The sequence below is a fragment of the Trichophyton verrucosum genome (assembly GCF_000151505.1).
Source record: "Trichophyton verrucosum HKI 0517 chromosome Unknown TV-F-a-04d11.M13r1, whole genome shotgun sequence".
Taxonomy (NCBI): Eukaryota; Fungi; Ascomycota; class Eurotiomycetes; order Onygenales; family Arthrodermataceae; genus Trichophyton; species Trichophyton verrucosum.
The window spans coordinates 1-18,924 of NW_003315344.1; the positions used below are offsets into that span (position 1 = coordinate 1).

An 18,924-nucleotide genomic window follows, 5' to 3' on the forward strand; every position below is an offset into this window, starting at 1 on the left:
AAAAAAAAAAAAAAAAAAGAACGAATCTATGNTGATAATCAAAGGTCTAAGGATACAAAGCCATAGGGACTAGATAATAAAATATCTAAGTTATATAAGGATAAGAAGGGATGTTATTGTGACGTTGAAAGCGATCGGACCCTCTTCCAGGTTCCATCCCGCCCTAGGCTGCGCGGCGGTGGATAGTTAGCCCGGCGTTCCGGCGCCAGCGACGGCCCGGGGTCCCCATATGGGATAGAATGGCGCATGGAAGTCAATGCTAATAATCAATTGTTATTTATATATTCTTCTTGTTCCATGAACGATGGTTCTCGCGTAGCCAACTACGTCTACATCATCAGCCGGTCCCGTCCTTATTCCTTCATGAGAGGGCCGGCTATCTTTGCTTCTGCCGTAGGGTTAAGCCCCTTAAATATTAGCTTCCTGTTCTGCGTGGTTTCAGGCCCCTGAGGCAGACAACCAATAATTCACAACGCAGTGTTCAATCCAGCTACTTATAAACTGATCTTCAACCTTCCGTGATTGAAGTTTTCTTTTTCTCTCGTAGTGCTTAAACATACGGGATAGTAGGCCAAGGATGCCCGATGGAATCAAACCAGTAGTTTATGGAGAAGCCACATGAGTGTAGCTATAGGTTTTATCCAATTCTAGGATGCTCGTGGTGGTGTCTATTAGTCTGCCGCCTTGATATCTTCTATGCCCTTGTCAAACGCCTCGAGGATGGCGTCATATAGCATATCTGTCTTGATCGGCGTCCCAGTGAAGATATCACCATTGTGGATAGGAAATAAGACCTGCCGTAGCGTCCTGCACAGCGGTTTAACAGTCTCCAACTCAGGGGGGAACTCCCGTAGGAGATACTCAAAAGTTTTGGCTCCCATATGACCCGTCTTAGCGGTAGCAATATCGATGTAGCTCCCTGTGTACCAACGATTCAGGAGACTGCGCCCCGGCATTTCCTTCGGTCGGTTGAAACGTATCCACCCGTTATGGGCGCACTGCCAGATAAGCACGTAAAAAAAGGATTCGAGATCGTGCCGGTATGTATGGTCAACATTAAGAAGCACCTCGATGGCCATGAATTCCATTGTGCCGGTCCGGCGTCGCGCCCCGCTTCGCGTACCGATTTCTTTGGCGAGATCCAGGTCGATGAGCATGCCCGAGTGGCCGTTGGCGGTCTCTGGATTCGTAATGATGATATTGTTCTCAGAAATGTCTCGGTGTAGAATATTTCCCTGTGTGTAAAGGGACCGATGGGCCTTGATCGCATCACGGAGGGACTCTAAAAGCTCCGCAGGTGAATGATATTCATAGATCGGCCGACCAGCCGGCGAGACGACCAGGCAGCGAAATATCCGGTTATCATAGAGCTCTTCTCCATCCATGTCAAAGAGGCTGGGATGATTCCCCACTGGCTGGACCTCAAAAGTTACTTCGTTCTCCTGCTGACCGCGCAACCGTTTAGACGCCTGCGTGCTTTTATCAGGAGATTTGCGTTTTCGGCTGGTCTGCTTGTCGCTGGTGCTTGGATGAAGCCGAGTGGACGACCGTGATCGAGGGTCGTTGGAGTGAGACGGGCGGAAGGAGGAGGCTCTGCGGCTGCTGCTTTTAAAGACATGGCGCTTCTTGAAGGACAAGCCGTCTCGGAGGGTGGAAATGTCTGTGATATCACGGAAAGCGACGACCTCTGCGACCCCCCTGACCCCCCTTTCTTGCGCCAGCTTGAGAAGCTCCTTTTCGCTTGCCCGCTTGTCTGATGTCCACGAGAACTTGGCCACGCCTTGCACCTTGTCATCGACATCGGCAAGAAAGCAGGTTGTCCCCCGGCACACAATGGCGCTCTGATACGTGAGCAGCTTCGAGTTCAGCTGCACCACTGTCTCCTCGCCGCTAACTGTCTCAACAGTGATCGTGCTGGCGCCGCTGTCATCCTGTGTGATGAACGTGTCCAGCCCCAGCTCCTCGTCGGTCATCATTGCGTAGCCCAAGATCATCTGATAAAAAAGCCTCGGGTCTTCGTTCACATTAAAAGAACCCGAGCTGAAAGGACCCGAGCGATCCCATATCCACGCCTCCATCTTCGTTCCACAGACAGCAAAGGCGTGGACGAATCGACGTGTCGGCTGGGCTTTGAAGACCTCCCGCACATACCGCGCCATCTGCAGCAGCGCACCTTTGCTCCTGATCTCCGCCTCAGACTTTTTCAGCTCGCCAACCACCCGGATATCCTTCCAGTTGTGCTTCCTACCGATGTCACCCGCGCTTCGGTCCCTGAGGAGGAGGTCGATCTGGCGGTCCGCGTCCGAGCCAGTGAGATCACTCTTGCTCGCCGTGGTGAAGTAGACGCTTCGTGCATCCGACAGGAACTCGTCCTGGAATCCAAACCACCAGTCAAGGGCGTCTTTCTCTGCTGGGGGGTCAGGAAAGCTAGGCCATCTGCTGTCATCTCCGGAGCCGAGGGCACGGCGAGCTGCGCTGTTTGCCTGCGTATTCCAGTCTTTTCCTTCAAAGTATTTTTTGAAAAACCCCTCCACATTCCGGTGAGTACAGTCCTTAATCTCCTCAAAGAGCCTTTCTTCCACCAGCCGACGTGTCTGCTCTGACCCTCTCTGCGACGATGATGTAGACCTGAACGGCGTGCTATCAAATGTCGGAGGGATGCTCGGGGGAGTGGCTGGAGAGATGGTGGTGATAAGGTCGAGGACCGCGTTCCAGATGTCAGAATCCGATGCCTTCTGAAGAGCAAGCTGTGCTAACGAGCGGTAGTCTTCGTAGCAGAAATCCCCTTCCTGTACGCGTGTAAATAACCGTGACAGCTCCGAGGCAACGTTTTTGCTACTGGTTCGAGGCTTTAGGTTGAAAGCGGCTTTCTCACCCATCAGGGTAACAAGGAGCTTCGATACCGCTGCTTGACGGGGCTCATTAGGGCCCTCCTCGTCAGCGCCATCGTCGTAGGATGTTCGCGATGGCCGTTCGGCCTCTTGGAGCAAGCCACGAACACCGTCGAGCGAGTCAGCCAGGGGGTATTTAGCGATGACAGAGAGTTCGGCTTGCGATAGTCTTGCCATAACTGTCCGCAGCAGCAACTCAAGCTGTCCACAGAGTATCGAGCGGGTAGCTTGGAGGTCGTAAACCAGAAAGCTCAAGGCCTCGGATGTTTTTGTGATGGATGGATGTTGAACCTACCTGGATGGAGGTATGGATGGATGGAAGCGCTGTAGACGGGAGGAATTACTTAATCCCGAGATGGTCCTTAGGTCCCTCCCCCGCCGCATTGGGTGGAAGGTCTGTAGTTAGGTAGTTAGCGGAAGATGAGTAGGAAGGAAGTATCGTGGAGAGTTAAATCAACAATGTATATACGGCGAAAGATAAGAGAGTAGATGACGAGGAATAAAGGTGCTTTTGATTTGACCCTGGTGTGAGTGAGACTCCCGGATTATATAGCTCTAAGCATCTATCAGGAAGGATGGATATAGTTAACTAAAGTAAGCATCAAACAAAAAAGCCAGCGATTCAGAGTCACGGCGCCCGAGGTTTCAACATAAACGGTAGAGAAAGCAGATAGGTAGAATAAGATAGAATAGATATACAGAACAAACGCTTCATGTGGAAAACAAAACAAGCATGAGAAAGAAAAGCTGAGAGCGAAACAGGTTATCACATCAATGAAACCGTCTCAAGCTCCATCAGCGAATGCAAAACTTTTTGCAGTCTCTTTGAAGATTAAGCCAAAGCACCCTTGAAAATTGCCGATAGCACTAGCATACTTATCCATATGAAGCACCAAAGGGCGAATTCGAGTTGGTGGGGGGTGGCACGTTTCAAGCTGGAACGCACGCTGTCGTTGATGTAGGCCTGTATATACCATCGTAGGCCGGCGTAGGCAGACGATATATTAGAGGCTGATGGTTGAAGAAGGGCTGAGGACATTGATCCGGCACAACATTCGTCGCGAATGGCGCTGCGGTTCTTCAGAGACTGGGAGTTGGTGATGGTAGAGAACACAAGGTCTGTGGTACGCCGAAGGTGGGCTGCTGCGTTGGTACAACAGTTGTTGTTGATGTTATGTGCTCTAGCATTTGCACCTGTTGTAGCTGACGACGATGAGGAGTTGCAATCTCCGTTGCTCCATGTGTGGAAGCATGTGTGCTTCTGTTTGTCTTCCTTCTTGTCACGAAGATGCAGATAGGACGATATCTGCGCTTGTCTTGAACCGTCTATGTTGCTGGAACCACCTATATTGGCGCTGTGGCTCTGGCTGCTCGTGGCAAACTGGCCGTGCGGGCATTGCCAAGTTCCATCAGGGAACACAAACGATGAGGCAGTGCTGATGGCACGGCGGCCCTGGTCTCGGTTGCCGAGACACATAGTAGCGGAGACACTGCTGTCGGCGCAACGGGCGTAGTAGCCATGGCCACCTGCGTCTCTGTTGCGTGCGGGCTCGCAGCCGCCAGTAGTACGAGAGCGGACGTTGATGTTGCTGTCCAACACTGCCTGCGGCGTGATTGACCATGCTACGTTGCCGGTGTTCGTGGGCAAAGTAGAGACACGCTCGCTCGAGGCCACTCTGTGGCGAGATACGCCCTTATCGTGTGAGTTGCCTATATCATGGCCACTGTCGCGGCATTGATCGAGTTTGCCTTGCCGTTGCAGCAAGTATGACGCGCTGCAGTCCATGCCGGCCTCGCCCTTCGCAATGCCATCTGGCCTGTTGTTTCTGATCAGGACTTCGCCGCCATGGCCAAGTCCTGACCAGTTATCCTCTCCGGACGTTGGCGAGAGGGAATCGCGGGCGCCACGGACGCCAGGAACACGCCGAAGCGGTGATGTCTTGCGGACAGAGTGACGTCCCTTGGTATGCGATAGGACGCTGATAGTGGCATCGATGCCGGTGCTGGCGCCAGCGCCAGCCTGGGGCGAGGATGAGGCAGTAGAGGTGGCGGTACAGGTAGAGACAAGTGGGATTGCCTTGTCAATGCAAGTGCATCTCTTGTGCTGCTTCTTGTGCTTTTCGCAGGCCCCTTGGTTGCGGACGGCCAGGTATCGCTGGCGCTGGGTTTCCGTCCGTGGGCGGTGCTTCCGTGGGAGAGAGGTGGCAGTGTTCATGTTGAGGTCCATGACGAGCTCAATACCTCCCGAGGGTGGAGCTGGGGGAGAAGGTTGTTGGAACTGAGGTCGAGACTGGTCCAAGGTGGGGGACTGGGATGGCACAGAAGAGCGAGTCGATTGAGATTGAGAGTGGAACTCCGTGAAACCCTCCGAGGGAGAGCTGGTGGAGAAACTGCTGGTGCCAGAAGAGCTGTGCTGGGAGGACATGGATACCTGGTTAGAGTTGAACCAGGCAGCGGAATGGCCCATAGCGGTTGTACTATCGGCGCCCGAGTTGAGGGCTGCAACAGCCTCATTGCAAGTGTCACGTAGACGCTCCAGGTAGAGAGCAATGGAGGCATCTCTCTGCTTCTGCTTGCGAGAGATTGGTCGTGGATCGGCAGCGGCTCTGGCACGGGCGAGATCCTTGAAGGCGGATGCAACTTGCTCAAAGACGAGTTCACAGTTGTCTCCAGCAGTGGACTCCGGAGTAGTTTGAGTCGAGAAAGAAGTGTTGTTGGTAGTAGGTGAGTCGAAGGTACTGAAAGAGTTGCTGAATTCGGTGCCCAAGAGTGACGAGATCTCGCTGTCGGGGAGAGCGAGGTTCGACGAGATGTTCAGCATATCCGGAGAGACTGTAAGGTCACCGTTGCTGCTGGCCTGGCTGTCAGCCGGGAGAGAGCAGTCGGCGAGCATGGAGTCAAAGGCGTTTGGAGTAGCCGTGGCCTGCGAGACAGCCGTGTCGAGGGCGTCAAAGTTGTCCCACGAGCTGGGCGCGGCCATCATCAGCGTCTCGTCCAGGACGCCGTCCATCCACGGCTCCATCACCGGCTCGTTGAACATGGGCTCGGCGTATCCATGGCCGTCGGGAGTGACCATGTCGGCCATGCGCTCGTCGGCACGGCCGTAGGGAGCAGCAAAGGTCATTGGCTCAGCCATTGCCTCTGTTTCTTGCTCACTGGGTATTATTATTATATAGTAGGGAATGAAAGTGTCGCGGTCTCCTGCTGGTTTCTGTTTGAGGTCCTGGTGCGAACTGCGCCCAACGCTTGAACTGGACAGCCCGCGGTAGACTTGCGAACCTGTAGCACTGCAGCGTCCGGACTAATGACTCAAGACGAACCCTGCAGCCGGCGAACCGAGTCGGCGTAGCTTGGGAGAAAGCTGACAGCAGCGAAGACGCGAGACGAAGAGGACAGAAGCCTGAAGATGAAGCTGGAGATGATGGAGAGAAAAGAAGAAGAAGACGAAAAGTCGAAGTTGCGAAAGTTGAAGTCGAGAAAGTCGCGGGAGACCACGTGAATTTGGCCCAAAAGGGAAGTCCGCCTTCAGGCGCAGCCCAGGCGCCGCTAAACCGCTTTGGGACTCCGACGGGCGCGGCTCGCGATGTTTTGGTACTTTTTGCGCCATACAAGTTCTGCTGGCAAGCGAAGTACCACGACATAGCGGGAGGATTAGTCAGCTCAGCCGCATGATGACGTAAGAGATAAAAATAGCCTCAGCCTCTTCAACGTCAATTTAACAACTTCAAGATGTCAACAGACAGCAACAGACAGCAACAAACATGATATCAAAAGATGATAGAGAGAGACAAAGAAGACCACAGATGTGGACAAGGTCACTGAGGCAGCAGGAGACTTCTTTGTGGTAAGATCTCCTACACCAACAGATGGACAAGACTTGTGGATACCCCTTTGATACCCTCTATGGATAGCTACGGTAGCCTACAGTGCTTCACTTAAAGTCCAGCCAGTGAACATAGAAGGTGAATAATATCCTATACTTCTCCTAGTCACAGCTATACCCTGCATATACTTTACAGTCATAGCTATATAGTCTGGCTGGTGAATCATTGTTATCTTGGACATCCCGGAGAGCGGCATGTAGTAGCTACATCTACTGAATAAAGATACCCAAATCAGAGAGATATAGTGAGTGATTGCTAGGTCACTACACTAGATAGCCAAGATACCCAATTACAGTCACCGCTATGTTTGTGAACCCAGCCTGTTATGATAGTTTACAGCGGATAGCAGCAGACAGTGACTGCAACTATTAGTAATACCTCTTACCTTCACAGAGATAGTGACAGACTGCCACTCACTCACTATCAAACTTAGTGAACTAGATATCTCAGTGTGATGGAGAATAGTTAATATAGTCAATGTCCACTCCTTGCAGCGCCGAGATCCTTAGCAGCTATATAAACCCCTTCCTCCCCCCAAAATTTTCATTCTTCTTTTTTCTTTATTTCATATCACTATCCTCTTCCTCCTTCTCATTTACTTCCTGGCTACCTGTCCACCACCCCACTACCTGGTTGCAGATATCAAATATCTTCTTTAATAGCATCACTATCATGCCTTTTACTCCCCCAGCTCCTCCAGCATCGATAAATACATATCTTGAGTCCACGAGGCCCCTTACCGCGTATATTCCAGCACACGATGTAGAGCGGAAATCACCAATGCCACACTATCCCTGTTGTTACAGCAGCCCCAACATACCCGCGACCTACGTCGGTCGTTCTAACTTGGCATGGTGCCCCTCGCTGCCCCTCGCCACTGCACCACACCCATTCGCCCGCAAACCCTTCTCGATGGTAGCAGTGACGGTTTGAAAACCCGTGGTGAGAATTGCAGCCAAAGACTTGTGCTGATTTTCGATCTCTGCACGAAGGAGACGGAGATGCTGAGAGATACGGGAAGCTCTGGTATCAATGCTCTCGACGGACCGGGCGTTCAAGGCCTGCAGGAGAAGCTGAACATTAATCATATCATCACCTGTCTTCAAACCAAAGCTCGAACCATGTCAAATGGCCAGAATGCTGGACGAAGGAGTCTAGCTTACGCTTTCTGATTGCCTTTACCAACCTCTTTCTTCGAGCCACAGTTAGATACCAGGGTGATATTATATTCAACAACACGGAGTTAGGGGAGTGGACTAAACTTGTCCGGGAAACTTTCTGAATCTCCCTTTTCAGCAAGCATACACTATTACAATTTGTATGCCAGCCGGAGTAGGGTGGCGACCCGGCAACCACCAGGGTTTACCAGCTCTGGCATATTTGATGGTACCGCTAGATTTTTTTGCAGAGCTAGGCGCATAAAGACTGAGTTAACTGCATCGCTGTGGCTTTTCTTCCTATCAAGAGACAACCATCGTACGATTCATCTATATCCCGGGTCTCGATGCCAGCGATTTCGCGATGCAACCAGTGGATGACCTCGTTCAATTCCAAATTCTTATGCAGGCTGTCTCTGCTCACACTCTGGAGAGTATCGATAATGAAGCTTCTCTTAATCAAGGATACCTGCAAATAAGACAAAGATAATGCGGTTTCTCCCACAACCCTAGGTTCCCGACCGCCCCTATGCCGGCTAAATCTCGAACAGCCCCGAGCCAAAAGGTACTACACACCTGCCGCCTTGAGCAGAATGAATCACCTTTCAAGCACAGCATTAAATCCATTTGAAGCCACATTCAATTTTTTGGAGAATATTTACACGAACCATACCAGTATTCAGTTGGCCAGTGGCAGACTTGAATAAGTCGTTTTATACCTATTACCGCAACGGATTACTATGGCTTAATGGGCTATAATAAAGAGCCAGAGCCTAATAACAAGCCGCTAATAATATCTTTACATACTCATCTTTTCATATCAGCCGCTTATGGTGCATTGCGGCGTTCTGGTCACTGAGACTATATGGCTATCTCGATCTATGCAAAGTACCTCAAAAGCTCCTACTTCGCATCGGAACTAGCAAAGATATCCTTTCTGATATACTTATACGAATTAATAAAGGCGATGTGATTCTCCCACTAGATCATCCCGCTGCTATAGCTGCAACGGCCTCGTCCACAAATCCTAAATTGAACAGCCACTTTCATCAAGCCTTCAAATCTAATTGCCGAATGGATCCTTCATGCTATGTTACTGTCCGTGATGATACCACCCCAGAATATTCCAGTGGCGCCGATTATGAGACTGCATATAGTAATAGGTCACCGTTGGAGGGAAACGTCTCGCCACATCTTTCTATTCTGCCTGTGTTTGAGTCTCTTCGGCCGGAGCAGCAAGGCGGTTGACGGAATATTATCAACCAACTAACTCCGAGGTTGGATACACGAGAGATGTTCACTCACTTGATAGCTTTCATAGTCGAAATTTACATTAACTCGGACAAGCTGTTGGCATATACGTCCATAATAATGTTTCTACAGCTACAAGATACCCGTTTACATATTACAAGCTTCACCCTCGTTGTCATGGTACCGAGTTTGCCTCTTCGATGGCCGGAGAGCTCATAAAATATCAAATTCCGGCTCCAAGGCAAATATATTCGTTATCTACATATTGGATCTTACCTGGATGCGTACTATCGATATGTGTCGGAACCATTGCGGCGCATAATAGCAAGGTCAACATCAGGATCCCTACCTTTGACACTGAACTCCCATCCGTGCGGAAGCTGGGACAAGTTTCATTGGTATTTGTCCGGACTCCCTGGACGGCTTTAGGCTAGGCTTCTTCGATTGTCCTCAGGAGGCCTGGACGACATGGGAATCTTTATTGCCGACCCTGGCCTGGACAGCTCTCTCGGCAGAAAACGCAGCTTGAGCTTCGGATAATACCTCCAAGCAGGTCGCCAACCCGGTAGATGATTGCTCATCGCTTTCGAGAACTTCCATATAATTATCATACTGTATTAGTCGATAATATGGACTATACTCACACCTATAGCGGCTTTATTCATACAATACTTATCCGGGGCTACTTTATTGGATGCCCAATATGCCCTAAGCGGATAATAAAATTATGGGGCTTTATTGGCAGTATTCTCTCTTTCAGCCCAACAAACTGTCTGCCTCTGTTGATGGTTCTTAAAACTTTAATATTAGAATGGCTTCTCTGTTGACAAATTCCTCCCGTTTTGTTCAACACATTCCCCTGCGGGTTGAGAAGCAAAGATACCACATTACCTAAAGTCGCTAATAAGAATACTTTCGCTTGACTCGAAGCTATTTCTTAGCCAGTTATAAAAGAAATACCCTCATAAGCGCTTTAGAGCTGGAAGAGAATCTCATTCGGCTCAACAAATTGCCTCTGCTGGTCATAAAAGCTAAGAGATTGAATCTAACATTGCCGGCAGAGTGGCTCTCTTTCCGTTCAACACACTTCTTTGGTTGGCATACAACCTAAAACCTGGACAGTATTGCTACTCATGGCTCTCTTTCGGTTAAATCCATTGCCTTATGGAACACTATAGCATACTTATGCAATAAAGTGGACATTATTCTTTCTTTTTGCTCAACACATTGCATTGGGGAATATTATAGCACAACAATTTATGCGATACACAGTTGACAAAATTCCTCTCCTTTTGCCCAACACATGTCCTTGGGAATACTCTATGATGTTGACGAACAGCCTCTTTCAATCCGATGCATTGCCTTGGGGAATACTTTAGCACATATGATTCATGGTTTCCTCTCTTTCAGTTCAAATCATTGTCTTAAGAATGCGATAGCCGCAGTGATACCGTAGTCCACCCCAACAAGTGGTCATGTATGTAAAGAGGCAGCAATCCCTCCTATACAAGAGAGACACTCAAGCTAGATGGTTCTCGGCCTGGTTTCCTGAGAGCTTTGCCTCAAGGCGCTCGTTTGGGTGAAAGCAGCATGCGCGAATATATCCGTGCCCTTCGAAAAACATTTCGGCATAATGCCTTGAATCCTGACCAATACCTGTCACCAGAGTTTAATGAAGTGTTCCCTCAGAGAGCTATACCTTTAACTTTTTTTTTTTTTTCTCCCCAAAATTTACGAGCGACAGTTAACTAGCACCCCTTTCGCTATAAAAAAAGAAATGCTTCATTACCGGCTTGGGGTTGTACTTATCTCAAGGCTGCCGCCTGTGAGGATAGGTCTAGAGATATTGCAGGCCAAATTCCCCTCAAGCTATCCCTCATCCTGGACGACTACACTGAAGCACACTTACTAGACCGGAGACAGTACACCGCTTTTAGAGCTAGCGGCTTAGACCCGGTCAATGAGGACTTCCTTACTGGCCCCGAAGATACTTCATCTTGCCCCTGGGAAGACCTAAATTGGACGCCATGTGAGGACGAGGAAGACCTACAGCCACTATATCCTCGTCATATGTCAGTGTTACTGTTCTTCTCCTTCTCGGCCACGCCTAAGCGCGTGGGCTCTCAACCTGTACTCACAAGCACCCACGAACTCAGTCAAAGAGTTCTTGCTGTTCCTGTTCACAAGAGCACTCCTGAGGTTGGGAGGTGGAAAGTCTGAGATTTTCTCATAGGAGTATCTTCTAGGTTAGACCCCTCTACCTTACTACTTAGATAATCAGCTATTAGTTAACTATTTCTATTGGTTGAAAATATCTATTGCAAATTTTTGCTAGTACTCTTAGCCAATCAATATCACTCTCTCTTGTACTTCGCAATTTTCTGGTGCTGATTGGTTGTCTGGACGGGCCAGTCAGCTATCTCTTATAAAATTTATGATTGGTTAAATTTAGTTACCTATGTAGGTTATCGGAATGGATTAATGCCCGGGCCCGGGCTTTTACAGATCACGTGGCCGAACACTATCGATCTCGCATATAGTTAATCCACCAATACTCAACACCTAATGATTTACACGCACAGCTCGGAGCGATTTGGAAGCAAAAGTGTCACTCTTATATACCTAAGCTAGCTACATGGACATTTACTATAAAAAATATCCTTGACCCAGGATGTGTTTCATACATTTCCTCAATTTCCTCCAGCAATCATATTAACAACCCCCCCTCCTCGACTGACAGTTGGACCTCACTTATCACCAGGACCGGCTTCCAGTCGTATTACCTCGCTAGGTAAGATGGCAACAATTGACGTGATATTTGGTAGCTGTCTTATTCATTAACAATGGGAACGGTCAACTAACATGGTGAAATAGGGAAACTGAGATTAACTGACCCCGTATTGATTAATTTCACTGTCTTAATTATGATAAATGCTCCACTGAGTATTTTGCCAGCCGGTTGTCACTATCTGGCAAGGCATCTCACCTGAGGCACCGACTTTATCAAACCACTTGAACTTCTGGATGGACGTGTTGATAACGTCGATGATATCCTGATTCCCAACCTTGATAGCATGCCAGCCGGGGCCAGCATTTCTAATGCCAAGCGCGCAGGTTCCGAATTGGACAAGTTGATGCCACCCACCAACTTGAACGGTTCAGGTTCCATCGGCGGCGATGTTGGAAGCGATTTTCAAGCAGTCAGCAGCTAGAGGAGAGGCTGGTGAACTTCCGTTGGTAAAATTTGAGTCTCCACAGTCATTTGCTGGGCTGAGCGCAAAAACGATATCAGGGTCATTGGGCTTCTCATTTGGAGTCTGAGGCGCAGGTGTGGTCGTGGCAGTCGGTGCAGCTGAGGCACAGGCAATAAGGGAGACAAGGACAACAGCTGCGTTGAACTTCTTTTGAAGAGTTCCACGGTGCTTGAAAAGAGAGAAGAGTAGCTAATGAGGTCAATGTTGTTGATGCTGATAATACTATGCTTGACTTGTAGGAAACCACCCAGAGGTTTATATACTATTTCTTTCTGCTTACAATGTTAGAAATGGTTCCTTGACCGTCAGCATAACGTTGAATTCGCTTCCACCAACAGCGAAACATCCTGATTCCTTTCCCAACAACATGCATAACAAGGGATTTATCCCCATGTCAAGGGTGTAGCCAACATTAATGAGAGCTTCTAAGCGATGCACGAATGTCATTGCATCAAATCCCTTGATAAGATATTCCCGACTAGAGGTGAGAGGGCAATCGGAATGCTTCCCCCGACCTTGTGCATATCATTTCACTGACACCGATATCGAGGGATAAAATACCAACATTAAGAAGGCCAGTCGATGGCCTCCCAGTAGCGCCCTCTGATTATATACATGTTGGCGCATTAATCACCACGTCAGGTTATTGCATACCAACAACAATAAAATTACTTGAATGGCTTCCCATACACCATGCCAGCTAGTGTGTTGATAATTGCTATATCAAAATGTGGAATGCCAACATTAACTGGAGTTTCTGAATGGCTTTCCCGATACTAGTCATAGCTTTAAGTGCTCTGGTTTTCATGTAAGGATTCTAGATTGTAATAGAAACGTTTACATAGCTTTTTCGACCACTTGTGTAGCATCGCACTGAAGTAGAGTAATCAATGCTACAGTATGAATATCGGACACGGGTATATGCTGCCTTGTCTCCAGGTATGTCAAGATATATGTAAAATGTTGGCTGCAAGCTGAGACATGTGAATAGATTCTCCACCTTGAAACATATGGACTACTGAGTAGAACAGCAAGGCATCAAAAATGGGTATCCTACCCTCTATCTATGTACATGAGATGCCTTAACTCCGGGATCAAATTAGAGAAGGTTCTAATTAACGACAGTGCCCTTACTTTTTATATGGATCAGATTAACACATCTAGAACCTCCGGAGAATAGGCATTGATATTACAAATAGTTTCTCGGTGATAGAATAACTAATTACTTTAGCAGCCGTATTGGTTCATATACATAGCTTGCCATACGAAGTGAAAGAGATAGTCTGCTGCACCATGATTGGAGGTACATGTGTCAGGTTGGCTCGTGGACTGGGGCAGTATTTTGATGGTCCTGCCGAGAAAAGTTGACTAACTAGTTAGTTAGTGAACTAGTTAACGGACCATGGGCAACGAGCCAATGGGGGAAGGCTAAAAGTTAACTTAGTTGCCAAGGCTGAACCAAACTCTCGGGCCGTGCCGGATCTGCGAAAGTTAAAAGGTTAATTAATACAATAACACAGCGTCATGCAGTTCACGAAGCCTGCAGATCACCGTGCTATATGGGGTAATTCCAATCTAAGGCATTTTATCAAGAATTTATAGAAGAAGCTGCTGGAAAAACCCAATTATACAAAGTGGCCTTTAGCAGTAATTGCTCTTAGCACTGCACTGTCTGTTAGTTAACTAGTAGTTGTTGGATATTCAGCAACGAAGCAGAACACGCTTTAAAGTGGATGAATCCTTCCAAAATGAACATTCAATAGTTGAGTTGGCTTCAAGCTTTATGGATTGTATTCTCCATCAGGTGGTAAAATCCCAATGAAAATATTAACCCCCCACCAACCCCCTATTATCCGTACTCTATACCACGGCCACGAGAGTTGGAAAGTAATGGTAGGCATGGTTGGTAATGAAGCAATGACCGAAACCCAACCCGTTTTCCTCCGGGAAGGGCAGAGTACTCTGTATGCGAGAAGGGCAGGAGTGGGCCACGATCCTGGATGTTCAGTGGAGAAGAATGGATAATGACTCAAGACCATTTAATGAATGGGTCACTTAAATTTGGCCTATGGAAACATCATGCGGTTCCTGCAAACATCGACAATGGCGCCAACATGTTAGCGTTGGTGTATACTTTTCATGCTGGACCCATATGTTTCACGCATTCACAAGGATTGGGCCAGGCGTTGGCGTGATCATGGATACACAGAGCAAGTTCAGACGGTGAACAAAAATGGCGATAACTCTTCATTCGCAGAGGTCGATTTCTGCCGTCGTTGCTGCCCAGCGCTCTCATTTGATAGTTACAGTCATATAAGCGGAGCACTCCGTACATAGTTTTATCTAACTAGACAATGCGAAACCTTAACTATAATAGCTAATAATGGATATCAAGAAAATATGGGTGACGAATTTTCTTCCGCCGCCGCTCCCGGGGCTATTGCAGTCTTGGGGGGATCCCCTAGACAATGAGGGGGTTACGATATGGCCATCAGTAGTTATATAACATGGAGGGAGCTTGCTGTTGTGACTGCCTATCAAACAAGATGACACGAATACTTTGCCCGTCGAAACGTGTCCAGTCCACCTTTGTGGCCGGTATCTTACTGGTGCTTGGCTATTCCCTATACTACTGGCAGTTCATAAAATCGGTCCAAACACCGATCGGTACTGCTTCTCTCCTATGCGGATTTTGCTGGTATGAAGAATCTAATAGTGTAATATCTAGAGACAGAACCTTTATATTTTTTCGATTTCCCCCGTAACGCAAGTCATGTTCACAAAGGGCTGATACTGGCGAAAACAAGAAATGAAGACGTCCAATGGCTCCAAGAGTTCTGCGCGGAATTGTAAGAAGGAAATTGACGAAACTATTGGAATTTTTGCTTACCAACTACATGAGCTACAGTCAGGATTATACGCCTTTTATATACACTACTGAATCACTGCCAGAAAAGGGCTTCCTAGTACCGTACTCTGCGCCCGGCCGTGAAATTCAGGGTCGCGAGGCCGTCGCCTACCTAACTTTCATTGTCGATTACTACGAGAGTCTACCGGACTATGTAGTATTCATCCATGCCAACGAGAACCAATGGCACAACGACTTATTTGGCGGCAAAACTAGCAAAACCCTGAAGAACTTCCGTTATCAAGGTGCTGATTCCCAAGGTTATGTTAATCTACGCTGCTCTACCGATCCTGGCTGCCCTACCAGTGTGAATCCACGAGATCCCACCCTACAAGATACACGCCACAAGGGATGTACGATTATATCTAGCGGATATCTATATGTACCTATTTCAAGTTCCTTACGAAAGTGTTCCAGAGCATATTGGCGGAGTGTGCTGTGCGCAGTTTGTAGTAACGCGGGAACAGGTCTTGAAAAGGCCCAAAACAGACTATGAGAGGATGCTGAGCTGGGTATCTGGTACAAGAACTACCGACAGCTTTGGGGTAGGGTGGGTGATGGAGAAAGTCTGGCACGTTGTTTTCAAGATGGAGCCCATCTAGTAAGTAGAGTTCTGTTCCCTGAGCTCCCTCGGTTAGTTACTGAGTGCTTTTTTGCTCTTTTCCTCTTCCTTTTAATGGGTTGGCCAACTCTGCTTACAATATAAACAGCTGTCCATCATACGAGAAATGCCGCTGTGACAATTATGGCTGGTGCGAGACATAGAGACAGGAAATTTCGACTTTTGGATTTAACTTCTGTGATATATCTATTTATAACTAGTTTCCAAATGAAGAACTTCCAGAGAAACCCATTAAAAGGAAGAAGAGGCTCTTCGATCTCGCCTTCCGGAAGTTCAGGGGTGGATCTCTCAGAGGAAGTCACGGCTGGAGGGCGAGTCAAATGCTCCTTCCAGGGAAGCTCCGGGCATCCGTCCTGCTCCTGCTTGTCTAGCTGTTTGTTGGCTACCTCGGTTCAAGGGGGAAATATCGTGCTTTTATTCACTTCCATACTATGAAGGAATCCATTCTGGACAAAGATGGCCAGCTCCGATGATCTAATATTTTCTTCTATTCTGCGTTCTCCCTATTGTCGTTCAGAGGGACACCGTTGAATAAGTTAGCCCAGGCAGTTATCTACTTATTACCAGTTCAACAAGGATAGCGTACTGCTACTGGGCTTTTGTCTCCTCTCTTGACCTACTACTGCCGAGTAGCCCTTATATATTGTCAAATACGGCATCTTCACAAAAGAAAAGGATATTATTCTCCGAGTTTTCCAGTATATTATTCTACGAGAATGGACTAGCTTACGAGTATGTAGAGAGAAATGTTGATTAGGGCATGCTAATCGACGACAGGCATTATGAAACAGCAGAGTAAGGATCGAATGAAGGGTAAATATTAGAAATTACACAACCCACTTCAAAGGACAGGACAAAGCAAATGCTTTCCCCCATAATTACCAAGACGCCACTATACCAAGGTTTAGCTCGGTAGAGTCGGCGGCAAGCAAAGATGGGGTAGTGTGTATATATAGACGCCTGAAAATCCTGCTATACCCGAAAATTTCCATTCAAATCCCCTTCCAGTCCAAGTAATAAGCCGAAGCCAAAGATAATCTTTTACACCGGACAGATATAACTTGGATGGAAAGCCATTGTAATTGTAGCTTTATGCGGCGGCAATACTTATACCTGAGACATTGTTGGCGGCTGTCCACGGTTGGGTGACGTACGTTGGCGGTCTCCACCCCCAGAGAAGCGCTGCTTGACGCGCCAGAGGGAATATAGGGTTGACAGCAAAAAGGCAAACCACAAGAACCACAAGAAAGCAGTGGCCGCCTGTCCTTCACGGCAAGTTTTCTCCCCAGACTTCGATCCGCTACTGACTGTGTTTGTGGATGTGTAGTCCTGTTTTAATGTTAAAAGCCATTACCAAAGGGACTTGGCGCGAATTGGAGTGTTATCATTTCACATACCTTGTTGGAACAGCTATGCACATGCTGTCTGGCCGGAAGGGCAATAGCTCCACAGAAGGCAAAGATACAGCAGAGAGCATCGATAAAGAACATAAGAATGGGATGGAGCATGATTTTGTCGCTGAGCGAAGCCGGGATAAGATAGAGCAAGGACAACAAGATGAATGCTGGTACGAATAGATTATAGTTGACCACCGACGAGCTGCCATGTATGGCGTCATCAATCATGTTTCCTATCAGGGCCATAACAATGACCGCAAGGGCAAGCTATAGATATGAAGGTCAGTTTCGATTTCTTGTTGGCAACACCAGACTTGAGGTGGTATACCTGAATGAACCGAAGGGCAGCGCTGCCCCATTTCGCTACATCAGGCATCGTGAAGATTCTTTGGGCTGGCCTCCTACTTAGGGTATTCAATCTGGACCTAGTGAATATATCAGGAGATCGAGCAGAACAATTTCCAGCGTTTCAAGCGTCAAGCAAAGATTGGAGTGGTAATATTCGATCGATTATTGCTATTAATCGCCAGTTGTAAGAAGCCAGAGAGGAAAAATTTCAAATCCATTTCTTGAACAGAGAGAAAAGAAGCCGGTCACGTTAAACAGACGTCATATGGCTCCATATAGAACAGGGCTTTTGTTTGTTTTGCGGGCAGTAAAAAGTTCTTCTATAAGCAACTCCGCTCATCTAGACCACGCCTGATATCCACAGTTTCGCTTGCGGGCGAGTCGCGATGCAGATTAGTAATAAAGTTGGCCACTTCGCCTCCGGAAAATCATCTATCCATGAGTTTAAATCGACGTCATCAGAAGATCAAACTGATGTCATGTGCATGCAGGCTGTTTGCAAAAATTTATGTTCATTTGATAAAGATACAATATTGCTTGCAGGGGTTGAGAGATGCTGGGGAAGAAAGCACACGCTGATATAGAGGGTATAGATCAACTAACAACGGCCAATTGTGCAACAAGATCTGATGCAACGTCCAAGAAGGGATAAGGACTCGTTACCTCTTTTTCCTTATTGCGTATTCGTTTGCTTATTGGTCGCCATTCTGTGGTGGTGTTATTTTCATGAGCAACTTGGATGACATTTTGATAGCCATCACATTTAAAGTCGACCATGTAGTTCTTCGACTCGATCTGATATAACTGAATGTCTATGAAAACCCACACACCGTAGGAGAGGAGGGCAGGGTGGGACGAGTGGGCTGACGATATTGCGGTGCCACCTGCAGCTGCCGCTGCCGATGTTGCCGTCTTATCCTCTGGGTGTAATATACCGCCTATCAGGCTAACGCGGCGACGGAACTCTTCTAGATCGCTGCGACTAGAGTGAGCGCTGCTTGACGGACCAGGGGCGAGAACGCCTTGCTTTAATAGCCGCGCACGGATAAACCATAAATCCTTGGGGATATAATAGTCCGGTGGCAAGTCAGGGTACTTGTGTTGCAATGCCTGTGGGAGTTCAGTTGTCATCTGTGGAGTTCTGCCACTATCGGAGTCATGTACTTCTGAAAGGAGATTAGCAATTGTGCGTTGGCAGATACTCCAATCTGG

At 47.8% G+C, this 18,924-nt stretch overlaps 6 protein-coding genes across 6 annotated transcripts in view; all 6 read right to left on the reverse strand.

The window, feature by feature from the left end:
* Nucleotides 1–671: 671 nt before the first annotated feature.
* TRV_05492 (uncharacterized protein) lies at nucleotides 672–3,068 on the reverse strand (the record flags this gene model as incomplete). Its single annotated transcript, XM_003020328.1, has 1 exon — nucleotides 672–3,068. The coding sequence occupies one exon, from the start codon at nucleotides 3,066–3,068 to the stop codon at nucleotides 672–674; it is 2,397 nt and encodes a 798-aa protein (XP_003020374.1).
* Nucleotides 3,069–3,723: 655 nt separating this feature from the next.
* Nucleotides 3,724–6,027, reverse strand: TRV_05493 (uncharacterized protein; the record flags this gene model as incomplete). Its single annotated transcript, XM_003020329.1, has 1 exon — nucleotides 3,724–6,027. The coding sequence occupies one exon, from the start codon at nucleotides 6,025–6,027 to the stop codon at nucleotides 3,724–3,726; it is 2,304 nt and encodes a 767-aa protein (XP_003020375.1).
* Nucleotides 6,028–7,335: 1,308 nt separating this feature from the next.
* Nucleotides 7,336–7,863, reverse strand: TRV_05494 (uncharacterized protein; the record flags this gene model as incomplete). Its single annotated transcript, XM_003020330.1, has 2 exons — nucleotides 7,336–7,492; nucleotides 7,664–7,863. The coding sequence occupies 2 exons, from the start codon at nucleotides 7,861–7,863 to the stop codon at nucleotides 7,336–7,338; spliced, it is 357 nt and encodes a 118-aa protein (XP_003020376.1).
* A 4,478-nt stretch (nucleotides 7,864–12,341) lies between these two features.
* Nucleotides 12,342–12,783, reverse strand: TRV_05495 (uncharacterized protein; the record flags this gene model as incomplete). Its single annotated transcript, XM_003020331.1, has 2 exons — nucleotides 12,342–12,626; nucleotides 12,718–12,783. The coding sequence occupies 2 exons, from the start codon at nucleotides 12,781–12,783 to the stop codon at nucleotides 12,342–12,344; spliced, it is 351 nt and encodes a 116-aa protein (XP_003020377.1).
* Nucleotides 12,784–17,074: 4,291 nt separating this feature from the next.
* On the reverse strand, nucleotides 17,075–17,740 carry TRV_05496 (non-classical export protein Nce102, putative; the record flags this gene model as incomplete). The annotated part of the gene is made up of 3 exons (XM_003020332.1): nucleotides 17,075–17,296; nucleotides 17,365–17,631; nucleotides 17,693–17,740. 3 exons carry the CDS (start codon nucleotides 17,738–17,740, stop codon nucleotides 17,075–17,077), a joined length of 537 nt encoding a protein of 178 aa, XP_003020378.1.
* Nucleotides 17,741–18,306: 566 nt separating this feature from the next.
* TRV_05497 (uncharacterized protein) overlaps nucleotides 18,307–18,924 on the reverse strand; it is a gene marked incomplete at both ends in the record, with an annotated part of 2,634 nt that continues 2,016 nt past the window's right edge. The window contains one exon of the mRNA XM_003020333.1: nucleotides 18,307–18,878. Coding sequence (XP_003020379.1) covers nucleotides 18,307–18,878 — 572 coding nt within the window. The remainder of the gene's footprint in view (nucleotides 18,879–18,924) is intronic.